This window comes from Sphaeramia orbicularis, chromosome 8 (assembly GCF_902148855.1).
Source record: "Sphaeramia orbicularis chromosome 8, fSphaOr1.1, whole genome shotgun sequence".
Lineage (NCBI taxonomy): Eukaryota > Metazoa > Chordata > Actinopteri > Kurtiformes > Apogonidae > Sphaeramia > Sphaeramia orbicularis.
In genome coordinates, this window is record NC_043964.1 from 10,510,058 (window position 1) to 10,529,916 (window position 19,859).

General features: G+C 33.3%; 1 protein-coding gene across 1 annotated transcript; it reads left to right on the forward strand.

The window, feature by feature from the left end:
* Nucleotides 1-239: 239 nt before the first annotated feature.
* LOC115423378 (cdc42 effector protein 4-like) lies at nucleotides 240-7,926 on the forward strand. The gene is made up of 2 exons (XM_030140142.1): nucleotides 240-777; nucleotides 5,931-7,926. Exon 2 carries the CDS (start codon nucleotides 6,063-6,065, stop codon nucleotides 7,137-7,139), a length of 1,077 nt encoding a protein of 358 aa, XP_029996002.1. The 5' UTR covers nucleotides 240-777; nucleotides 5,931-6,062; the 3' UTR covers nucleotides 7,140-7,926.
* Nucleotides 7,927-19,859: the final 11,933 nt, after the last annotated feature.

Sequence of the window (19,859 nt, forward strand, 5' to 3'; positions counted from 1 at the left end):
AAAAAATCTGCCAGTGGAACAAGTGAATATTATCTTGGTATGATTTCCTGAATTTTCTTAATTTTTTTCCCCCCTTAATTCAAGATATATTTCTTTATTTGCTTAATTCAAATTTTTTTTGTTTGTTTGTTTTTTGCTTAATTCAAGACTTTTTTTTTTTTTTGCTTAATTCAGGCACAAAACCCCACTTGTTCAGATTCAGATTGTTGCGATGCAGTTGGATGTTTTATCATCTTTCTGTGCGTTTGTGCTCATCCTCATTTCCATGTCTTGTGCACGGACACATTTCCATATTTTGGAATAAATTCCGTCTTTGACAGTCCAAACCGGCGCTCAGAACACACATGAAGTAAATGCATGTAAACGCAGATCTAACAGAGTCTGGTCGCAGAAGGAGGCCGTGTTCTGCTGCTCGTATCAGGCCCCAAGCGTTCTGCAACCTTTGACAGGAAACGCTGTTGCTTGCTTGCATTGCTTGCGAGAGGGTGTTTCCATGGAAACCGAGGCAGGTGAGGGCATTAACAGGAAGAGCAGTTAGAGGCTCAGCTGGCAAATACAAGAGGGGGGGGTGGAGACAGAAGAATGAGGTCAGCGCAGTAAAAAGGCTGCTCCGTTAAACAAGCCAAAGCTCCCAAAGGCACTTCCACCTTAAACAGGTCTGACTCAGTGTGTGTTTGGAAAGGCTGGAGAAGTCCAGGTGAAGCAGGAACAGTTTAGATCAGCCTCCTGTTGGTGCTGGAGGAAACACCATGAGCACAAAAACACACACACTGCAAGGTAAGCACTTTGGGTTTTTATTTGTGACGATTTTTTTTTTCCGCCCACAAGTTTAGAGGTCCGGATGCGTTTGATGTCTGTCTGTACAAACGTCTGGCACCTGGTTCTGCAGACCACCGAGGCAGTGGTGTGTTCAAGTGCACTTTAGAACTAACGGATGGATCTAATAAGACGTCCTGCTCACATCTAATAAACATAGCACCTGAGGAAGGAGCATTTGTTTTTGGCTTAATTCAAGATTTTTATTCAAGATTTTTTTTGCTTAATTCAAGATTTTTTTTTTGCTTAATTCAAGATTTTTTTTTGTCTTAATTCATTGTTTTTTTTTTTGCTTAATTCACAATTGTGTTTTCTTGCTTAATTCAAGATTTTCTTTTTGCTTAATACAAGATTTTTTTTTCTAAATTCAATATTTTTTTCTTGCTTAATTCAAGATTTTTATTCAAGATTTGTTTTTTTCCTAATTCAAGATTTTTGTCTTAATTCAATGTTTTTGCTAAAGTCTTTTTTTTTTTTTTTTTGCTTAATTCAATTTTTTTTTTTTGCTTAATTCAAGATTTTTATTCAGGATTTTTTTTTTTTGGCTTATTCAAGATTTTTTTGTCTTAATTCAAAATTTGTTTTGCTTAATTCAATTTTTTTCTCAATTCATGATTTTTTTTGTTTCTGCTTAATTCAAGATTTTCTTTTTGCTTAATTCAATGGGGTTTTTTGCTTCAAGATTTTTTTTTTTGCTTAATTCAAAATTTTTTTGTGTTTGCTTCATTCAAGAGTTTTTCCTTAATTCACGATTTTTTTTTGTTGTTGCTTAATTCAACATCTGTTTCACTTAATTCAAGATTGTTATTCAAGATTTTTTTTTTTTGCTTAATTCAAGATTTTTTTTTGCTTAATTCAAGATTTTTTTTTTTTTTTGCTTCAAAATTTGGTTTGCTTAATTCAGTTTTTTGCTTAATTCAAGATTTTCTTTTTGCTTAATTCAATGGGGTGTTTTGCTTCAAGATATTTTTTTTTCCGTATTTAAGATTGTTTTTTGCTTAATTCAAGATTTTTTTTTTTTTTTTTGCTTAATGCAACATTTGTTTTGCTTAGTTGAAGATTTTTTTTCCCTGCTTAATTCAAGATTTTTTGCTTAATCCAAGTTTTTTTTTTTTTTTTTTTTTTTTATTAATTAAAGATTTTTTGTTGTTGTTTAATTCAGTTTTTTATTGCTTAATTCATGATTTTTTAAAGCTTAATTCAAGATTTTCTTTGCTTAATTCAATGGGTGTTTTTTTTTTCTTCAAGTTTTTTATTGGCTCAATTCAAGATTTTTTTTTTTTTTCTTTTTTGCTTAATTCAAGAATTTTTGCTTTTTTGCTTTATTCAAGATTTTTTTTCTTAATTCACTTTTTTTATTGCTTAATTCAAGTTTTTTTTTTTTTTTTGCTTGATTCAATTTTTTTTTTTTTTTTTGCTTAATTCAATCTTTGTTTGTTTTTTTTGTTTGTTTTTTTTTTTTTTTTTGCTTAATTCATGATCCAGGCGGTCCGGGTACTTTTGATGTCTGTCTGTACAAATGTCTGGCCCCTCACCCTGCAGACCACCGTGGCAGTGTTGTGTTCATGTGCGCTTTTAGAAGAAACGTATGGAACTAATGAGACTTCCTGCTCGTGTCTAATAAATGCAGCACCTGAGGACAGAGCAGTGACTCACCAGCAGAGGTTTCCTGTCCAAGGCTGAGCGCTGTAATAATGCAGATACACCTTATCAATCAGCTGTCAATCATACGTTCCTCGGGGGCGGGAAAGATAAAGTTCAACAAAAAGCCTGTATTTTGTCCTAATTCCATTAGACATGTAACGACATGAAAGTTTCATATCACGGTTATTGTGACCAGAATTATCACGGTTATCATTATTATAGTGGTTTTATTGAAATTGTGCTCAAAATGTTCAAAAAGTACAAATACACACACTGAAATAATTTCACCAAATTGTATTTTGAAAGAAAATAAAAAATAAAAAATAGTAGGCACAATGTACCTGCTGTTGGCAAAAACATTCAAATATTTACCCTTAGGGGTCTGAGCCTATTTTGTTCGTTTTTCAGTACTTTTGATTTTGCCTTTATATACTATATAAACAAATGTTTACTATAGCCATGTTTGGGATTTTTTTTTTTTTTTCAGCTTAACTTCATCTGTCTATTATTTTTTCACTTTAACCTACTATATGTACGCAAAAGGACAGAAAACACAAAAAAATATAAAATCCGATTTGAAAAATGTATACAATTTATTGCATAAATAATACAAATTAAGCAATTAATTATTATTAATTAAGCAAAAAAAAACAATCCTGAATGGAAATCTTGAATCGAGCAAAAAAAATATCTTGAATTAAGCAATAAAGTGGAATTAAGCAAAAAAAAAATCATGAATTAAAAAATAAAAAATCTTGAATTAAGCAAAAAACAATCTTGAATAAAGCAAAAAATGGAAAAAATCCATTGAATTAAGCAAAAAGAAAATCGTGAATTAAGCAAAATAAATAAATAAATAAAATTGTGAATTAAAAAAAATCTTGAATTAAGAAAAAAAAATCTTGAATGCAGCAAAAAAAATCTTGAATTGAGCAACAAAAAAAATCTTGAATTAAGTGAAACAAAATCTTGAATTAAGCAAAAAAAATTGTGAATTTAGCAAAAAAATGGAATCAAGGAAAAAAATCTTGAATTAAGCAAAAAAAAAAACCTTGAATTAAGCAAAAAAAAAAATCTTGAATAAAAATAGTGAATTAAGCAAAAAAAAAACATTAAAAAAAAATATAAAATCCGATTTGATAAACGTATATAATTTATTGCATAAATAACACAAAGATGCTTAACGAACCTTTTCAAAGACATTAAAAGTGAATGTTGGTTCCAAATATTAGGTATATATAATTAAAATTGTAATAAATTAAAACTATACTCAAATACTTGACATAAAAGCAGATCTTTACATAAGGTTTTTTCCCCTAAAAGTGCGGTAATCAAACACGGTTATCGTGATAATTAGAATTTAAACGGTAATACTAACCGTCTGCAGTTTTACCGCGGTTTATCGTTATATCGGTAATCGTTCCATCCCTAAACTCATATATGTTTGTCAAACTGGTGTCTGAGACGTTCAAATGGCACAACCAGCCGACAGGTACGTCATTATTTTCTAATGCGTTCAGAATTTTCGTTGCTTTTGTTGTTGTTTTTAGTCAGATATGCTTTGAGTTTTGCAGCAGAAAATCCCAGTCAGCCCACAGCCGTCCCACTGCACTTCATATTGGTCTGTGGTTGGAGTTTTGGTCTCAATTATAACACAGATTCAAGTGAAATCCTGCGGTATTCCCCGCCTCTCTCTCTCTCTCTTTTTTTTTTTTTTTTTTTCCCCAGTGCATTTCAGAGGTCATCTCACAGCGATGGTGGAGGAGCGTTGCTTATCATTATGGAGTTTCATAATTGGTAGCTTCGATGCTTGTAATTAGTGGAGCATTTCAAATTCTTAGAAATGTTTTCGCTCATGTTTTCAGACCATGGAAGATGTTGAGTAAATACACAGAGAGAGAACATTTAAGAAAAAAAAACTATCCTGAGGGAAGGGTTTTAATCAGAATACTTTATTTATGTTAGTCGCTCCATTCAAACATCATAAAAAGTAGCAGGAAAGAATTATCAATACAACAGAAAAAGAAAAGTATGTCAAAAAAAAAAAAAAAAATATATATATATATATATATAAAGCTCTAAATATACAAACATATATAGCTCTGAATGAATGAATGAATGAATGAAAATTAGAACAGCACGTTGTACAATATATACCAGACAGTAGGGGTGTGTTTTGGCGAGAATCTGGTGATACGATACAAGATAACCAAGATAATTTTCACTTTTTCCATTGGCAGATTTTTTGCTTGACTTAAGCAAAAAAAAAAAACCAAAAAAAAAAAAAAGATTGGCTTGAGTTTAGGAAAAAATGTTGAATTAAGCAAAACAATCTTAAGTTAAGGAAAAAAGAAATCTTCAGTTAAGCAAAAAAAAATCTTGAATGATGCAAAAAAACAAAAAAAAATCTTTAATTAAGCAAAATGTTGAATTAAGCAAAGAATCTTGAATTAAGCAAAAAAATTTTGAATTAAGCCAAAAAAAAAAAAATTGGAATTATAAAAAAAAAATAAATAAATCTTGAAATAAGCAAAAAAAAAATCTGCCAATGGAACAAGTGAAAATTATCTTGGTAAGATTTCTTGAAATAAGATTTTTTTTAGATCTATTTTCTAAATAATTCAAAATTTTTTCATTAATTTAAGCAATTTTTTTTTTTTTTTGCTTAATTCACGATTTTTTTGCTTAATTCAATTTTTTTTTTGCTAAATCTAAGATTTTTTGCTTAATTCAAGATTTTTTTTTGCTTAATTCAAGATATTTTTAGCTAAATTTAAGTTTTTCTGTTTTGTTTTTTTTTTTTTACTTAACTGAAGATTTATTTTTTGCATGATTCAATGTTTTTTCCTTAATTCAAGCTTTTTTTTTTTTTTTTTTTTTTTTTTTTGCTTGATTCAAGAATTTTTGCTTAACTCAACATTTTTTCCTTAATTCAAGATGAATTTGTTTTGCTTAATTCACGACTTTTTTGGCTTTATCCAAGCAAAAAAATAAATAAATAAATACAAATCTGCCAATAGAACGAGTGAAAATTTTCTTGGTAAGATTTCTTGAAATCAGATTTTCCAGATCTATTGTCTAAAAATAAGTTCTTATATCTCACTGAAAAGTTCCTCTTTAGGCGATTATGTCTTATTTGAAGTGTGATGAGATATTTGGACTAGAAATGACAAAAATACACTTGGTCAGATTTAGATTTTTTGCAGTGTGCAGCCCCTGGAACAAATAAGTTTGACCCCCTTGCCTTAGAACGATAACAGTTCATTAACTAGAAACACAAATGCATATTGAGCGGTATTAAACGACAAAAAGCAAACCAACTTTGGAATTTCGCATTAATACCAGAAGCAGAATGGACTGCTGTCTTTTATCGGAGTCTGTTCTCTGCATGTCCTTCTGGTTTGTTATGTTTTTTTACCAAGTCGATTAAATACTAATGTTTTTTTTCATTTTCTGCTTCTGTTTTTCAGGTTCCAAGGTTGCCTGAAACTGCAGCATCAATAATCATCCCAAGGACTGTGTTGAACATTTCGGATCCCAACTGAAGTTCGATCGCTTTTCTTTTTTTTTTCGTGTAAAAGCATCAAACCGAAGCCGTCGCCATGCCGATCTTAAAGCAGCTGGTGTCGGGCTCCTCCCAGACCAAACGCCGGTCTCGCATGGACCTGACCAGGGAGATGATCAGCGCTCCTCTGGGTGACTTCCGCCACACCATGCACGTAGGTCGAAGCGGCGACGCCTTCGGGGACACCTCCTTCCTCAGTACCCGTTCGGGGGAGCCTCCATCTGAGACCACCTCCTTCCCTCGTTCCCCGCGGCCCGGCCTCTTGTCTCGGACCTTTAGGAGCAGCAAACGCTCCCAGTCGGTCACCAGGGTGGACCAGCAGAAAGACGACTCCCTGGTGGTCGCCGGTGGGTCGCCCACTTACGTAAAGAACGCCATGTCCCTGCCGTTCCTCAACGACGAAGACCGAGGAGATGATATCGTCTCAAAGAGCATGTCCTCCAGCCCTTTAAACCACCATCATCGCGTGGAAGTGGACGGGAAAGGGGCGGCGGCTGCCAGCTACTTAATGGAGCTGGATGAGCGGAACTTCGGGGAGTTGACCGAACTTCCGGAAAGTTCCCATCACTTCGGGGGCGGAATGAAACACGCCGAGTCGGTGATGTCCTTCCACGTGGACTTGGGTCCGTCTATGTTGGGTGACATCCTGGGAGTCATGGAGAAGGAAGAGGACGATCTTGGATACGAAGAGGGGAAGAGTAGCGAGGATCGCGACTCGCCACCGCTGAGCACCCACGGCGAGGAAGAGGATGGTGGAGATAAAGAGGACCGGACCAGACAAGAAGAAGAAGACGAAGAAGATGACGACGATGATGATGAAGAAGCGGCAGAACTCCAGCCACCCTCTACGCATCCACCCAGTTCTTTCGATTTGGGACCTGAAAACGGAGGACCATACACCCCCGAATACACCCCCGAGACCCGTCCCAAGCACTTACAACATCTGGAGGACAGCTGTTCCATGTCCAGCTCCGGTTCCGCCGCCTTCGACGAGAAACCCAACAGCCAAACGTACGCCGGAGACACCGACAGCGCCACCTTCAGCGCCCCGCCGGAAGAGGAAAGCAACTTCTCCTCGTTCTTGGAGGATGAAGACGACGAAATCCGAGTGTGAGATTCCAAAAAAGAGAAAAAATAGGACGGAGTTCCGGAGCTTTAGAAGGTGTTTATGTGAAAATAGCAAGTCCTTTGACAGTGTGGATTTGCATTTGAACAGAAATAAGACGTCGTAGTCGGGTGCGGTGGGAATGGGATTGTTGAAGAAGAAGAAGGAGAAGAAGAAGGAAATCTCTCGCTTTGTCAAGTCGTCTCCTTTAGGACGAGCCCAAAACTCCATCTGTCAGAGAGCCTTACCCTGCACTTTTCTGATCATCTGTCAATCTGCTTCTGTCTTTGAACACTGAGGGAAGTGACATGGAAGAGCAGACTCATGTTGAATATGGAACATTCCAGACGCAAGCCAAGGACGGGGGTAGAAAGGAACTTTTTGGAGGAAAAAAACACTTTCCATAACTAAAGCCTCGGTTCACGCTTTCTCTCTTCCCTCTCACTTGACCTGTCACATGTGCTTTTTTTTTTTTCATCTGGTTCGCCTCGTTTCTCGTTGTTCTCTCTCTCTCTCTCTCTCTCTCTCTTTCCCTGGCTGTGGGACATCATGAGGCCTGAGTGGAACAGAAGGCCTCTGTCGCCACAGGATCACTGGTGGGTATCTTGTCACAATAAAAGGGGCTTGTGTTTGTCGCTGGAGTGTGAAACCCTGCCTTGAGCCTGTGTCATCTCCAAACATTAGAGTTCAAGTGCCATAGATCTGTCAGAGTTTCCTCTCTAATGTAACTCAGGGTCGTGGTGACGCTGTCTCAAAGGCTGCCATTTCCTGCTGCAGAGCCGGACCGCAAAGCCCCCCCCCCCCCCCCCCCCCCCCGAAAACCCAAAATTCCTCTGTTTTCCGAAGCAGTGCAACAACAGACAGGCTTAAAATCAGAGGATTGGACTGTGATAATGGAAACACATGGGGCTGCGGTAGCTATAAACTGAGGTGTTACTACAGGAAAACAGAGGGGTGGGGGGGTGGGGGGGGCAGCGTATGAGGAAAACTGCACTGATACACTGGAAAAAATCCAAATTTTGCTATGTGTATTTTTATCATTTCCAGTCCAAATATCTCATCGCACTTAAAATAAGACGTAATCACCTAAAGAGTAACTTTTCAGTGAGATGTAAGAACTGATTTTTAGACAATGGATCTGGAAAATCTGATTTCAAGAAATCTTAGCAAGATCATTTTCACTTGTTCCACTGGCAGATTTTTTTGCTTATTTGACGATTTTTTTTTTTTTTTTTTGCATAATCCAAGATTTTTTGCTTAATTCAAGATTTTTGATTTTTTTTTGCTTAATTCAAGATTTTTTGCTAATTGAAGATTTTTTTTTTTTTTTTTTTGCTTAATTCAAGATTTTTTTTTATTTTTATTTTTTTGCTTGACTGAAGTCAAGATAATTTTCATTTGTTCCATTGGAAGATTTTTATTTTTTTTTTTTTTGCTTGAATTAAGCAAAAAAAAAAGTCTTGAATTAATCAAAAATAAGTTTTGCTTGAATTAAGGAAAAATTTTGAATTAAGCAAAAATTCTTGAATCAAGCAAAAAATTCTTGAATTGAGCAAAGAAATTGTTAATTAAGCAAAAAAATTAGTTTGATTAAGGAAAAAAAATTGAATTAAGTAAAAAATATTGTCAATTAAATAAAAATCTTACATTTACCAAAAATATCTTGAATTAAGCAAAAAATCTTGAATTAAGCAAAAAAAATCTTAAATTTAACAAAAAATCTTGACTTTAGCAAAACTGTTGAAGTAAACTAAAAAAAAAAAAATTAGCTTGAATTAAGCAAAATAAATCTGCAATTAAGTTTATAAAATCTAGAAATTATTTAAAAAATCTTGATTTAAGATTAAACAAATCTTGAATTAAGTCAAAAAAAATCTGAATAAAGCAAAATCTTGAATTAAGCAAAAAAAAAAAAAGTTTCATTTGAATTAGGGAAAAAATGTTGAATTAAGCAAAAAAAAAAAAAAACAACTCTTTAAATAAGTTTAAAAAAATCTTGAATTAAGCAAAAAAATCTTAAATTTAACAAAAAATCTTGACTTTAGCAAAACTGTTGAAGTAAACTAAAAAAAAAAAAATTACCTTGAATTAAGCAAAATAAATCTTCAATTAAGTTTATAAAATCTAGAAATGATAAAAAAAATCTTGATTTAAGATTAAAAAAATCTTGAATTAAGTAAAAAAAAAATCTGAATAAAGCAAAATCTTGAATTAAGCAAACATATCTTGAATTAAGCAAAAAAAAAAAAAGTTTTGTTTGAATTAGGGAAAAAATGTTGAATTAAGCAAAAAAAAACAACTCTTTAAATAAGTTTAAAAAAATCTTAAATTAAGTTTAAAAAAAAAAATAAATCTTGAATTAAGCTAAAAAAAATCTTAAATCAAGCAAAAAAAGAAAAAAAAAATCTGGAATTAAGCAAATAAAAAATTGAATTAAGCAAAAAAAAACTTAAATTTAGCAAAAAATCTTGAATTAAGCAAAGAAAAATATCTTGAATCAGGCAAAAAAAAAGCTTGAATTAAAGGGAAAAAATATTGAATTAAGCAAAACAAAAAAATCTTCAATTAAGTAAAAAAAAAATTAAAAAAAATCTTGAATGAAGCAAAAAAAAATATCTTCTAATGGAACAAGTGAAAATTATTTTGGTAAGACTTCCTGGAATCAGATTTTCCAGATCTATTGTCTGAAAATCAGTTCTTATATCTCACTGAACAGTTCCCCTTTAGGTGAATCTGTCTTTTTTTAAGTGTGATGAAATATTTGGACTAGAAATGAGAAAAACACACTTGGTAAGATTTAGATTTTTTTTTATTTTTATTTTTTTTTCCCAGTGTACTTGTTTGTCCTTTGAAGCCATAATAACATTAATGCTTTTCCACACCTCTGACTGGAACTGACTGGTCTTTTCTTTGCTAATCTGTCGTTTCTAGTGTAAAGCCAGTCACGTCTGAAAACCACTTCCTTCTCTCTTCTGTTTTGTTCATCCGAGCGACTGCAGTGGTGCAACCCAGAGCGGTAGCAGTTGTCAATCCTCAGTAGTTGGGGGGCTTCTTCGTTCATGCATAAAAACTGTTTCCACCACTACTGCGGGGCATAAACTATCCATTGTTAAAAGCGTTGCACCAGCAGACAGTATAAACCTGACACTACAAGAATTAGCTGTTTGATCTGCCTTGTTTTTCTATCTTTGTGAATCCCCTGCTATGTTTGTGTTCCATCTTTTTTTTTTTTTTTTTTTTTTTTTTTGAGAAGTAGATGAAAAAAAAAAGGAGACGCAGCCGGCGATAGATGCAAGAGCATTAAGAACAGCCTGTTATTTTTAAGGCCTGTTGCATAGTCATTGCAGCTCCACTGTATCTCTTGCATCACTAAAAGCCACGGCCAGAAATACTAAGGCGCAGTCGCTCTAATTGATTCACTGCCTTAACTTAAACTGACAGATGTGCCAAATCCTAATTTTCTAGCCAAAAAAATAATAATTTTCGTCATGAATCTCATGACTTCTTTGGGGTAAACCTGTCAGCTCTGACTGTCACATTGCTCTGTGGGGCAACGGGGAATCATGGTTCAGCTGAAGTGAGGACTGAATCTCACACACATACAGAAAGAAAATGAAGCAATTCAAGATTTTTTGCTACATTTGATTAAAAAAAATCTTAAATTGAGCAACAAATTTTGAATTACGCAAAAAAAAAAATCTTAAATTACGCAAAAAAAAACAAACAAACAAAAAATAGCTTGAATTAAGGGGAAAAAAACTGTGGAATTAAGCAAGAAAAAAATCTTCAGTTAAGTAAAAACAATCTTTAATTAAGCATGAAAAAATCTTGAATTAAGTAAAAAAAATCTTAAATTTAGCACAAAAATTCTGAATTAAGCAAAAAAAAGTTGAATCAAGGAAAATAACAATAATATTGCTTAATTCTACATTTTTCTCTTAATTCAAGCATTTTTTTTTCTCTTTTGCTTAATTCAAGATTTGTTTTGCTTAATTCAAGATTTTTTGCTAAATTTGAATTTAAAAAATTTGAATTGAGCAACAAATCTTGAATTAATAAAAAAATTGCAAAAAATGTTGAATTAAGCAAAACATCTTAAATTAAGCAAAAAAAAAATCTTGAATTAAGCACAAAAAAAATCTTAAATTTAGCAAAAAATTTTGAATTAAGCAAAAAAAGTTGAATCAAGCAAAAAATAATAATTGTATTGCTTAATTCTACATTTCCCCCCTTAATTCAAGCTTGCTTTTTTTTTTTTTAATTTTGCTTAATTCAAGATTTTTTGCTAAATTTGAATTTAAAAAATTTGAATTGAGCAACAAATCTTGAATTAAGCAAAAAAAAAAAATTAAAACAATAGCTTGAATTAAAGGAAAAAATGTTGAATTAAGCAAGAAAAAAATCTTCAATTAAGTAGAATTAAGCAAAAAATAAATCTTGAATTAAGCAAAAAAAAAAAAAAAATCTTAAATTTAGCAAAAAATATTTTTAGTCATGAAGCCTATGACTTCTTTGGGGTAAACCTGTCAACTCTGACTGTCACATTGCTCTGTGGGGCAACGGGGAATCATGGTTCAACTGAAGTGAGGACTGAATCTCACACACATACAGAAAGAAAATGAAGCAATTCAAGATTTTTTGCTACATTTGATTAAAAAAATCTTAAATTAAGCAACAAATTTTGAATTAAGCAAAAAAAAAATCTTAAATTACGCAAAAAAAAAAAAAATAGCTTGAATTAAGGGGGAAAAAACTGTTGAATTAAGCAAGAAAAAAATATTTAAGTAAAAACAATCTTCAATTAAGCATGAAAAAAATCTTGAATTAAGTAAAAAAAAATCTTAAATTTAGCAAAAAATTCTGAATTAAGCAAAAAAATGTTGAATCAAGCAAAATGATAACAATAATATTGCTTAATTCTACATTTTTCACTTAATTCAAGCATTTTTTTTTTCTTAATTCAAGATTTTTTTGCTTAATTCAAGATTTTTTGCTAAATTTGAATTTAAAAAATTTGAATTGAGCAACAAATCTTGAATTAAGCAAAAAAAAAACTAGCTTGAATTAAAGGAAAAAATGTTGAATTAAGCAAGAAAAAAATCTTCAATTAAGTAGAATTAAGCAAAAAATAAATCTTGAATTAAGCATAAAAAAAACTCTTACATTTAGCAAAAAATATTTTTAGTCATGAAGCTTATGACTTCTTTGGGGTAAACCTGTCAGCTCTGACTGTCACATTGCTCGGTGGGGTAACGGGGAATCATGGTTCAGTTGAAGTGAGGACTGAATCTCATACACATACAGAAAGGAAACGAAATAAAAAATAAAATAAAATTTAAAAAAAAGACTAACTGTATATTTATATTTCCAAATTCCTAAACACTACATGTTTTCTTGTTAATTATTTGGTGTGAGTGAAGGACAGACTGTCTGCGTCCCCTTTTCTGTATAATTGCATATAATGCCTTAATGTCGTCTGTCTTCTTTTCTGTATATTTACAGCCTTTTCTCTGTATCATGCAAAAATAACCTCTATTTTTCAATAAAAGGAAACCTGAATATCTTTACCGCTGCATCACATTGCTACCTTTTTTTGTCGTGGTTTATCCAGGGTGCTTGCAAAGGTCTTGAAAGTCTTAAAAAGGATGGAATTTTGAAACATTGTTTTCCAGACCTGGAAAAGTCTGGAATTTCTTTTTTTATTTTATTTTTTACTCCATCCATCCATTATCTGCCGCTTTATCCGGGGCCGGGTCGCGGGGGTAACAGTCTAAGCAGGGACGCCCAGACTTCCCTCTCCCCAGACTCCTCCTCCAGCTCTTCTGGGCGGACCCCGAGGCGTTCCCAGGCCAGCCCAGAGACATAGTCTCTCCAACGTGTCCTGGGTCTTCCCCGAGGCCTCCTCCCAGTGGGACATGCCTGGAACACCTCCCCAGGGAGGCGTCCAGGAGGCGTCCGAAACAGATGTCTGACCCACCTCAGCTGGTTCCTCTGGATGTGGAGGAGCAGCAGCTCTACTCCGAGCTCCTCCCTGGTGACCGAGCTCCTCCCCCTATCCCTAAGGGTGCACCCAGTCACCCGCCGGAGGAAACTCATTTCGACCGCTTGTATCCGGGATCTTGTCCTTTCGGTCCTGACCCAAAGCTCATGACCATAGGTGAGGGTAGGAACGTAGATTCACCGGTAAATCGAGAGCTTCGCCTCTCGGCTCAGCTCCTTCTTCACCACAACCGACCGGTACAGCGACCGCATCACTGCAGATGTTGCACCGATCCGTCTGTCAATCTCACGCTCCATCCTTCCCTCACTCGTGAACAAGACCCCAAGGTCCTTAAACTCCTCCACTTGGGGCAAAGACTCTCCGCCGACCCGGAGAGGGCTGAGAACCATGGCCTCGCATTTGGAGGTGCTGATCCTCATCCCACTCACTTCACACTCGGCTGCAAACCGCCCCAGTGCACGCTGAAGGTCCAGGTTCGATGAGGCCAACAGGACAGCGTCATCTGCAAAAAGCAGAGATGAAATCCTGTGGTCCCCAAACCGGACCCCCTCCGGCCCCTGGCTGCACCTAGAAATTCTGTCCCTAAAAATTATGAACAGAACCAGTGACAAAGGGCAGCCCTGCCGGAGTCCAACATGCACCTGGAACAGGTCTGACTTACTGCCGGCAATGCGAACCAGGCTCCTGCTTCAGTCATACAAGGACCGGACTGCCCTCAGCAGAGGGCCCCGGACCCCATACTCCTGAAGCACCCCCCACAGGATGCCATGAGGGACACAGTCGAACACCTGCCCCAAATCCACAAAACACATGTGGACTGGTTGGGCGAACTACTGTGAACCCTCGAGCACCCGATGGAGAGTGCTCCATCGGGTCGTCGAAGAGCTGGTCCAGCCTTCGACGACCGGGACGAAAACCACATTGTTCCTCCTGGATCTGAGGTTCGACTATCGGTCGGATCCTCCTCTCCAGTACCTGGAAAAGACTTTCCCCGGGAGGCTGAGGAGTGGGATCCCCCTGTGGTTGGAGCACATCCTCCGGTCCCCCTTCTTAAAACTATACTATTTTTATTTATTTCTCATTTTTATCAGTACAATTCAATGTCCTCAGGTAGAGGAGCAGGAAAAGAAACAAAAAAAAAAAAAAAAAAAGGTACAAAAAAGGCACCCAACTATAACAGTGTAAAGCAGGCACTACAAAAAATCTAAGTCTTACTAAGTGTATTTTTCTTATTTCTAGTCCAAATATCTCATCACACTTAAAATAAGACATAATCATCTTAAGAGTAAATTTGAGTGCGATATAAGAACTGATTTTTAGACAATAGATCTGGAAAATCTGATTTCAAGAAATCTTACCAAGACTTACCAAGGTTTTGTTGTTGTTGTTTTTTTTTTGTTTTTTTTTCTTAGTTCAAGATTTTTTGCGATGCTTTTTTTCTTAATTCAAGATTATTTTGCTTAATTGAAGATTTTTTTTCAAATTCAAGATTCTTGTTAAATTTGTTTTGTGCTTAATTCTATATTTTTCCCCTTAATTCAAGCATGTTTTTCTTTTTTGCTTATTTCAAGAATTTTTGCTAAATTTGAATTTAAAAAATTTGAATTGAGCAACAAATCTTGAATTCAGCCAAAAAATATTAAATTTTGCAAAAATTCTTGAATTAAGCAAAAAATCTTAAATTAAGAAAAAAAATCTTTAAGCAAAAAAAAAAGAAAAAAAATCTTGAATTAAGCAAAAAAAGTATCTTGAATTAAAGGGAAAAATGTTAAGTTAAACAAGAGAAAGTCTTCAATTAAGTACAATTAAGCCAAAAAATAAAAAATAAATCTTGAATCAAGCAAAAAAAAAAAAGAAAAATCTGCTAGTGGTACTAGTGAAAATTAAACTTATCTTGGTATACTTTCTTGAAATAAGATTCTCCAGATCTATTGTCTAAAAATCACTTCTTATATCTCACTTAAAGTTACTCTTAAGATGATTCTGTCTTATTTTGAGTGTGATGAGATATTAGGACTAGAAATGACAAAAACACACTTGGTAAGATTTAGCTTTTTACAGTGTAATTTTACTTTTTCACTGTAGTATTTTTATCGCTCTGGCCTGCATGTGACTATATTAGACTGTTTGACAAAAAAAAAAAAATCACAATTTTGGAATTTTAATTTGGATAAAGATCCAACACCCTGTATATCTGCATATGAATCCTAACTAAAATGCAGTTAATGGAAGCAGCGTTAACAAATTCCTCGACGGCCCTTTTTTTTTTTTCTGTTTCCTGTCGCTGTGTTTTTGGCTTTCTCCCACCAGAGGAAGGAAGGAAGCAATAGAGACCCAGTTGGACATGTCTCTGAAGTATCGCTGTACGAGCTGACAATGATGTGATGACTGAGGAAATGTGTGTTTGAGCTGAACGTGTGAGAAAAAAAAAAAAAAAAAAAAGGGAGAGTCAGGAATGTGATGGTAACATTAAAACAGGGGTCTCAAACATGCGGCCCGGGGGCCAAACGCAGCCATGGGATGTTTTTGCCAAATGCAAAAATTCCACAGTCTTGAATTGAGCAAAAAATGTAGCTTGAATTAAGGAAAAAATTTTGAATTAAGCCAAAAAAAAAAAAAAGTTAAATTAAGTAAAACAAAATCTTGAATTAAGCAAAAAGAAAAGGCAAAAAAAATCACTTGAACTAAGGAAAAAATGTTGAATTAAGCAAGAAAAAAATCTTCAATTAAAAAAAAAAAAAAAAAAAAAAACTTCAAGCAAAAAAAAATCTTGAATTAAGCAAAAAAAAAAAAGCTTGAGTTAAGGGGAAAATGTTGAAATAAGCAAGAAAAAAAATCTTCAATTAAGTAAAAAAAAAACTTCAATTAAGCAAAAAATCTTGAATTAAGCAAAAACATCTTGAATGAAGCAAAAAAATAATCTTGAATTAAGCAAAAAAAAAATTGCTTGAATTAAGGGAAAAAATCTTGAATTACGCACAAAAAAATCTTCAATCAAGTAAAAAAAAAACTTGAATTAAGCAAAAAATAAATAAATCTTGAATTAAGCCAAAACAAATCAAAAATTTCGCAAAAAAATCTTGAATTAAGCCTAAAAAATCTCAAATTTAGCAAAAAATCTTGAATTAAGCAAAAAAAAAAGCTTGAATTAAGGCAAAAATGTTGAATTAAGCAAGGAAAAAAATCTTCAATTAAGTAAAAAAAAAAAAAACTTCAATTAAGCAAAAAAAAAAAATCTTGACTTAAGCAGAAAAAATCTCAAATTTAAAAAAAAAATCTTGAATTAACAACTTAAAAAATTTTACTTTGTTTTAATGCAAAAAATATTAAATTATGAAAATAATCACATTTACAAACTATCCTGTAATAAAATGTGAATAACCTGAACAAATATGAACAACCTGAAATGTCTAAAGAAAATTCAGCACAATTTTAACTCTTTTCTGCCTGTTCCTCAGTGTTTAGTGTCTTTGTAGATCCGATCCATAATGCACATGTAGAAATGATAAATTGAGGCCAAATATTGATAAAATTGCATTTATTTTTCTTAAGAAATTAAATTTTTTTCAGGTTATTCACATCTTTTTATGTTGGAATATCTCAGAAAGAATTAAAATACTTTGACACTGCATTTTTTACATGAGCAAATTTACTTTGTAGATTATTCTGGTGTTATTTTACTGGTCCAGCCTTCTGCAGATCAAATGGGGCTGAATGTGGAACCTGAAAGAACATGAGTTTGAGAGCCCTGCTTTAAAAGCTCTTAGACGGTAAAGTTGCCAGTGTAAAAAATGCAGTGTCAAAGTATTTTAATTCTTTCGAAGTTATTCCAACAACGGACAGAGTAAAATTTAACAAGATAACTTCCACTGTTGGTGAAAATAACTGGAGTTAACAGAGGTTTTACACTGTCAGTGTCATATATTCAGTGTTAAAGTAAATCGACTCTCTTAAAGTTAATTCAACACCGATAAGAGCAAAATACCTTTCAGCGTTCAAAAATAATGACTCTGAAAAGCCCCGCCCACCAACCTCTGTGTTCAACCTGAGTGAGAAGTTGGACTCTGGCGTCGCCATCTTCCTCACATTGAAAAACTGCGGTAATTTTGTGTAAATAAACGATTGTTTTTGTTATTTCATCCAAACACAATCTGTGCACAAGAATATAGTTACGTCGTCGTTGTCAATGTTGGGTACGTGTTTTCAAATACCGAATTTCAAATGGATAACGTGATATCGGGTCGGCGGCTTTTATTTTACATGTCATTTTATGTTTACTTTTAATTGCAATATTTAATTTTTACTCAGAATAAATCGGGTACAGAAATAAGTGTATCTTTTTTTGCCCCTGCAGACACTGGGACTATAGTACATCATATGTAACACTGGTAGGAGGCCGTTAAAAATCAACACTCTTTGGAGTATTTTATTTCTCAACATGTAGTGTTAAGTAGGTTTAACACTGGAAAAGTTATTTCTTAACACTTAACTCTTCAGTGTTGAATGTGAATAACACTATGGGTGTTACTTCTCACATGGTGTAAAACTTGACTGACACTAATTAGTGTAGTGTAGTGTAAAATATTAACTCTTACTAGAGTAAAGTTGACTCTGGAAATGTAACTCTATGTTCAGTGTAAATTTTACACTTTGTAGATAGGGACCATATGTTCACTGAGGTAGTGTTAAAATGAACTCTTTAAGTGTTATATAAACACTGGCGATTTTACTGTGTATAATTAATGACAACTCCAAATTTTTGTGTTTATTTTAGTGCAAAAAATAACATTAAATTATGAAAATATTTAAATTTACAAACTATCCTGTAACAATAAAACATGAATATGTAGCCAATATGTAGCATAGTTCAGAAAGTTGACCTGATTGAGCAAAATTAATGTGATTTTTGGATTCAGCACACCAAAATTATCCTAAATCAGCTCAAAAAACTGAAACAATAAATGTGTTGTTGACCAGTGTGATTTTTTTTTTTTTTTTAAATATTACAGGTGAATGAAATGGCTTCGACTAGAAGATCTTGTAAAAATAAGCCTGACGTATTCTGCTACATCTGCGGTGAATACACCATTGTACCTAACAGGAATCAAGTCACAAGTTTCATGAAGTGTGCTTACCAATCTTATTTTGGTATTAATTATTATATTTTGTGAGAAGATCCAATTTTTCCGAATCAAATTAGCAAAAAAAACCTGACCTGATTGAGAAAAACAGATGTCATTTTTGGATTTAGCGCTGCAAAATGGTCCTAATTCAGCTGAAAAAACCTAGACAACTTTCAAAAAACGTTTTTTTGGAACCCAGTGTAATTAATGACAACTCCAAATTTTTGTCTTTGTTTTAGTGCAAAAAATAACATGAAATTATGAAAATATTTACATTTACAAACTATCCTGTAACAATAAAACATGAATAACCTTATTGAAGCCAATAATGTAATAACAGCTGATAATGGAATAAATTTGTCATTTTTAAAATGTAATAGGCCAATAATGTAATAAAAGTCCAGAACCGATAATGTAATAGCTTTTAAAACCAATAACGTTATAACTTATTACATTATTGGCTGGTGATTTTACTGTGTATTTCTAATAGGTCCGAAGCTGCTTTAACTTTTTCTATTACACTGGGTTCCAAAAAAATGTTTTTTTGCAAGTTGTCTAGGTTTTTTCAACTGAATTAGGACCATTTTGCAGCGCTAAATCCAAAAATGACATCTGTTTTTCTCAATCAGGTCAGGTTTTTTTGCTAATTTGATTTGGAAAAATTTGATTACATTTTTGTGACTTTATCAGTTGATTTTTTTTATATAGTTCTCACCCAAAAAAGGTTTTAAGAGAAAAAAAATCATTTTCTAACAGGATGTATTTATTATTTATTATGTATTCAGCGCAGATGTAGCAGAATACGTCAGGCTTATTTTTGCAAGATCTTCTAGTCGAAGCCATTTCATTCACCTGTAATATAAAAAAAACCCATTAATCATAAATTGGCAAAATTAAAATCTTCAGAACTTGTTTATTGCAAGAAACATGAAATTATTTTGTATCATATGACGTGAAAATGCCCATAAATGGAAGCAAAAATGTTAAAAAGCCAATATATAGCATAGTTCAGAAAGTTGACCTGATTGAGCAAAATGAATGTGATTTTTGGATTCAGCACACCAAAATTATCCTAAATCAGCTCAAACAACTGAAACAATAAATGTGTTGTTGACCAGTGTGATTTTTTTTTTTTAATATTACAGGTGAATGAAATGGCTTCGACTAGAAGATCTTGTAAAAATAAGCCTGACGTATTCTGCTACATCTGCGGTGAATACACCATTGTACCTAACAGGAATCAAGTCACAAGTTTCATGAAGTGTGCTTACCAATCTTATTTTGGTATTAATTATTATATTTTGTGAGAAGATCAAATTTTTCCGAATCAAATTAGCAAAAAAACCTGACCTGATTGAGAAAAACAGATGTCATTTTTGGATTTAGCGGTGCAAAATGGTCCTAATTCAGCTGAAAAAACCTAGACAACTTTCAAAAAACGTTTTTTTGGAACCCAGTGTAATTAATGACAACTCCAAATTTTTGTCTTTGTTTTAGTGCAAAAAATAACATGAAATTATGAAAATATTTACATTTACAAACTATCCTGTAACAATAAAACATGAATAACCTTATTGAGGCCAATAATGTAATAACAGCTGATAA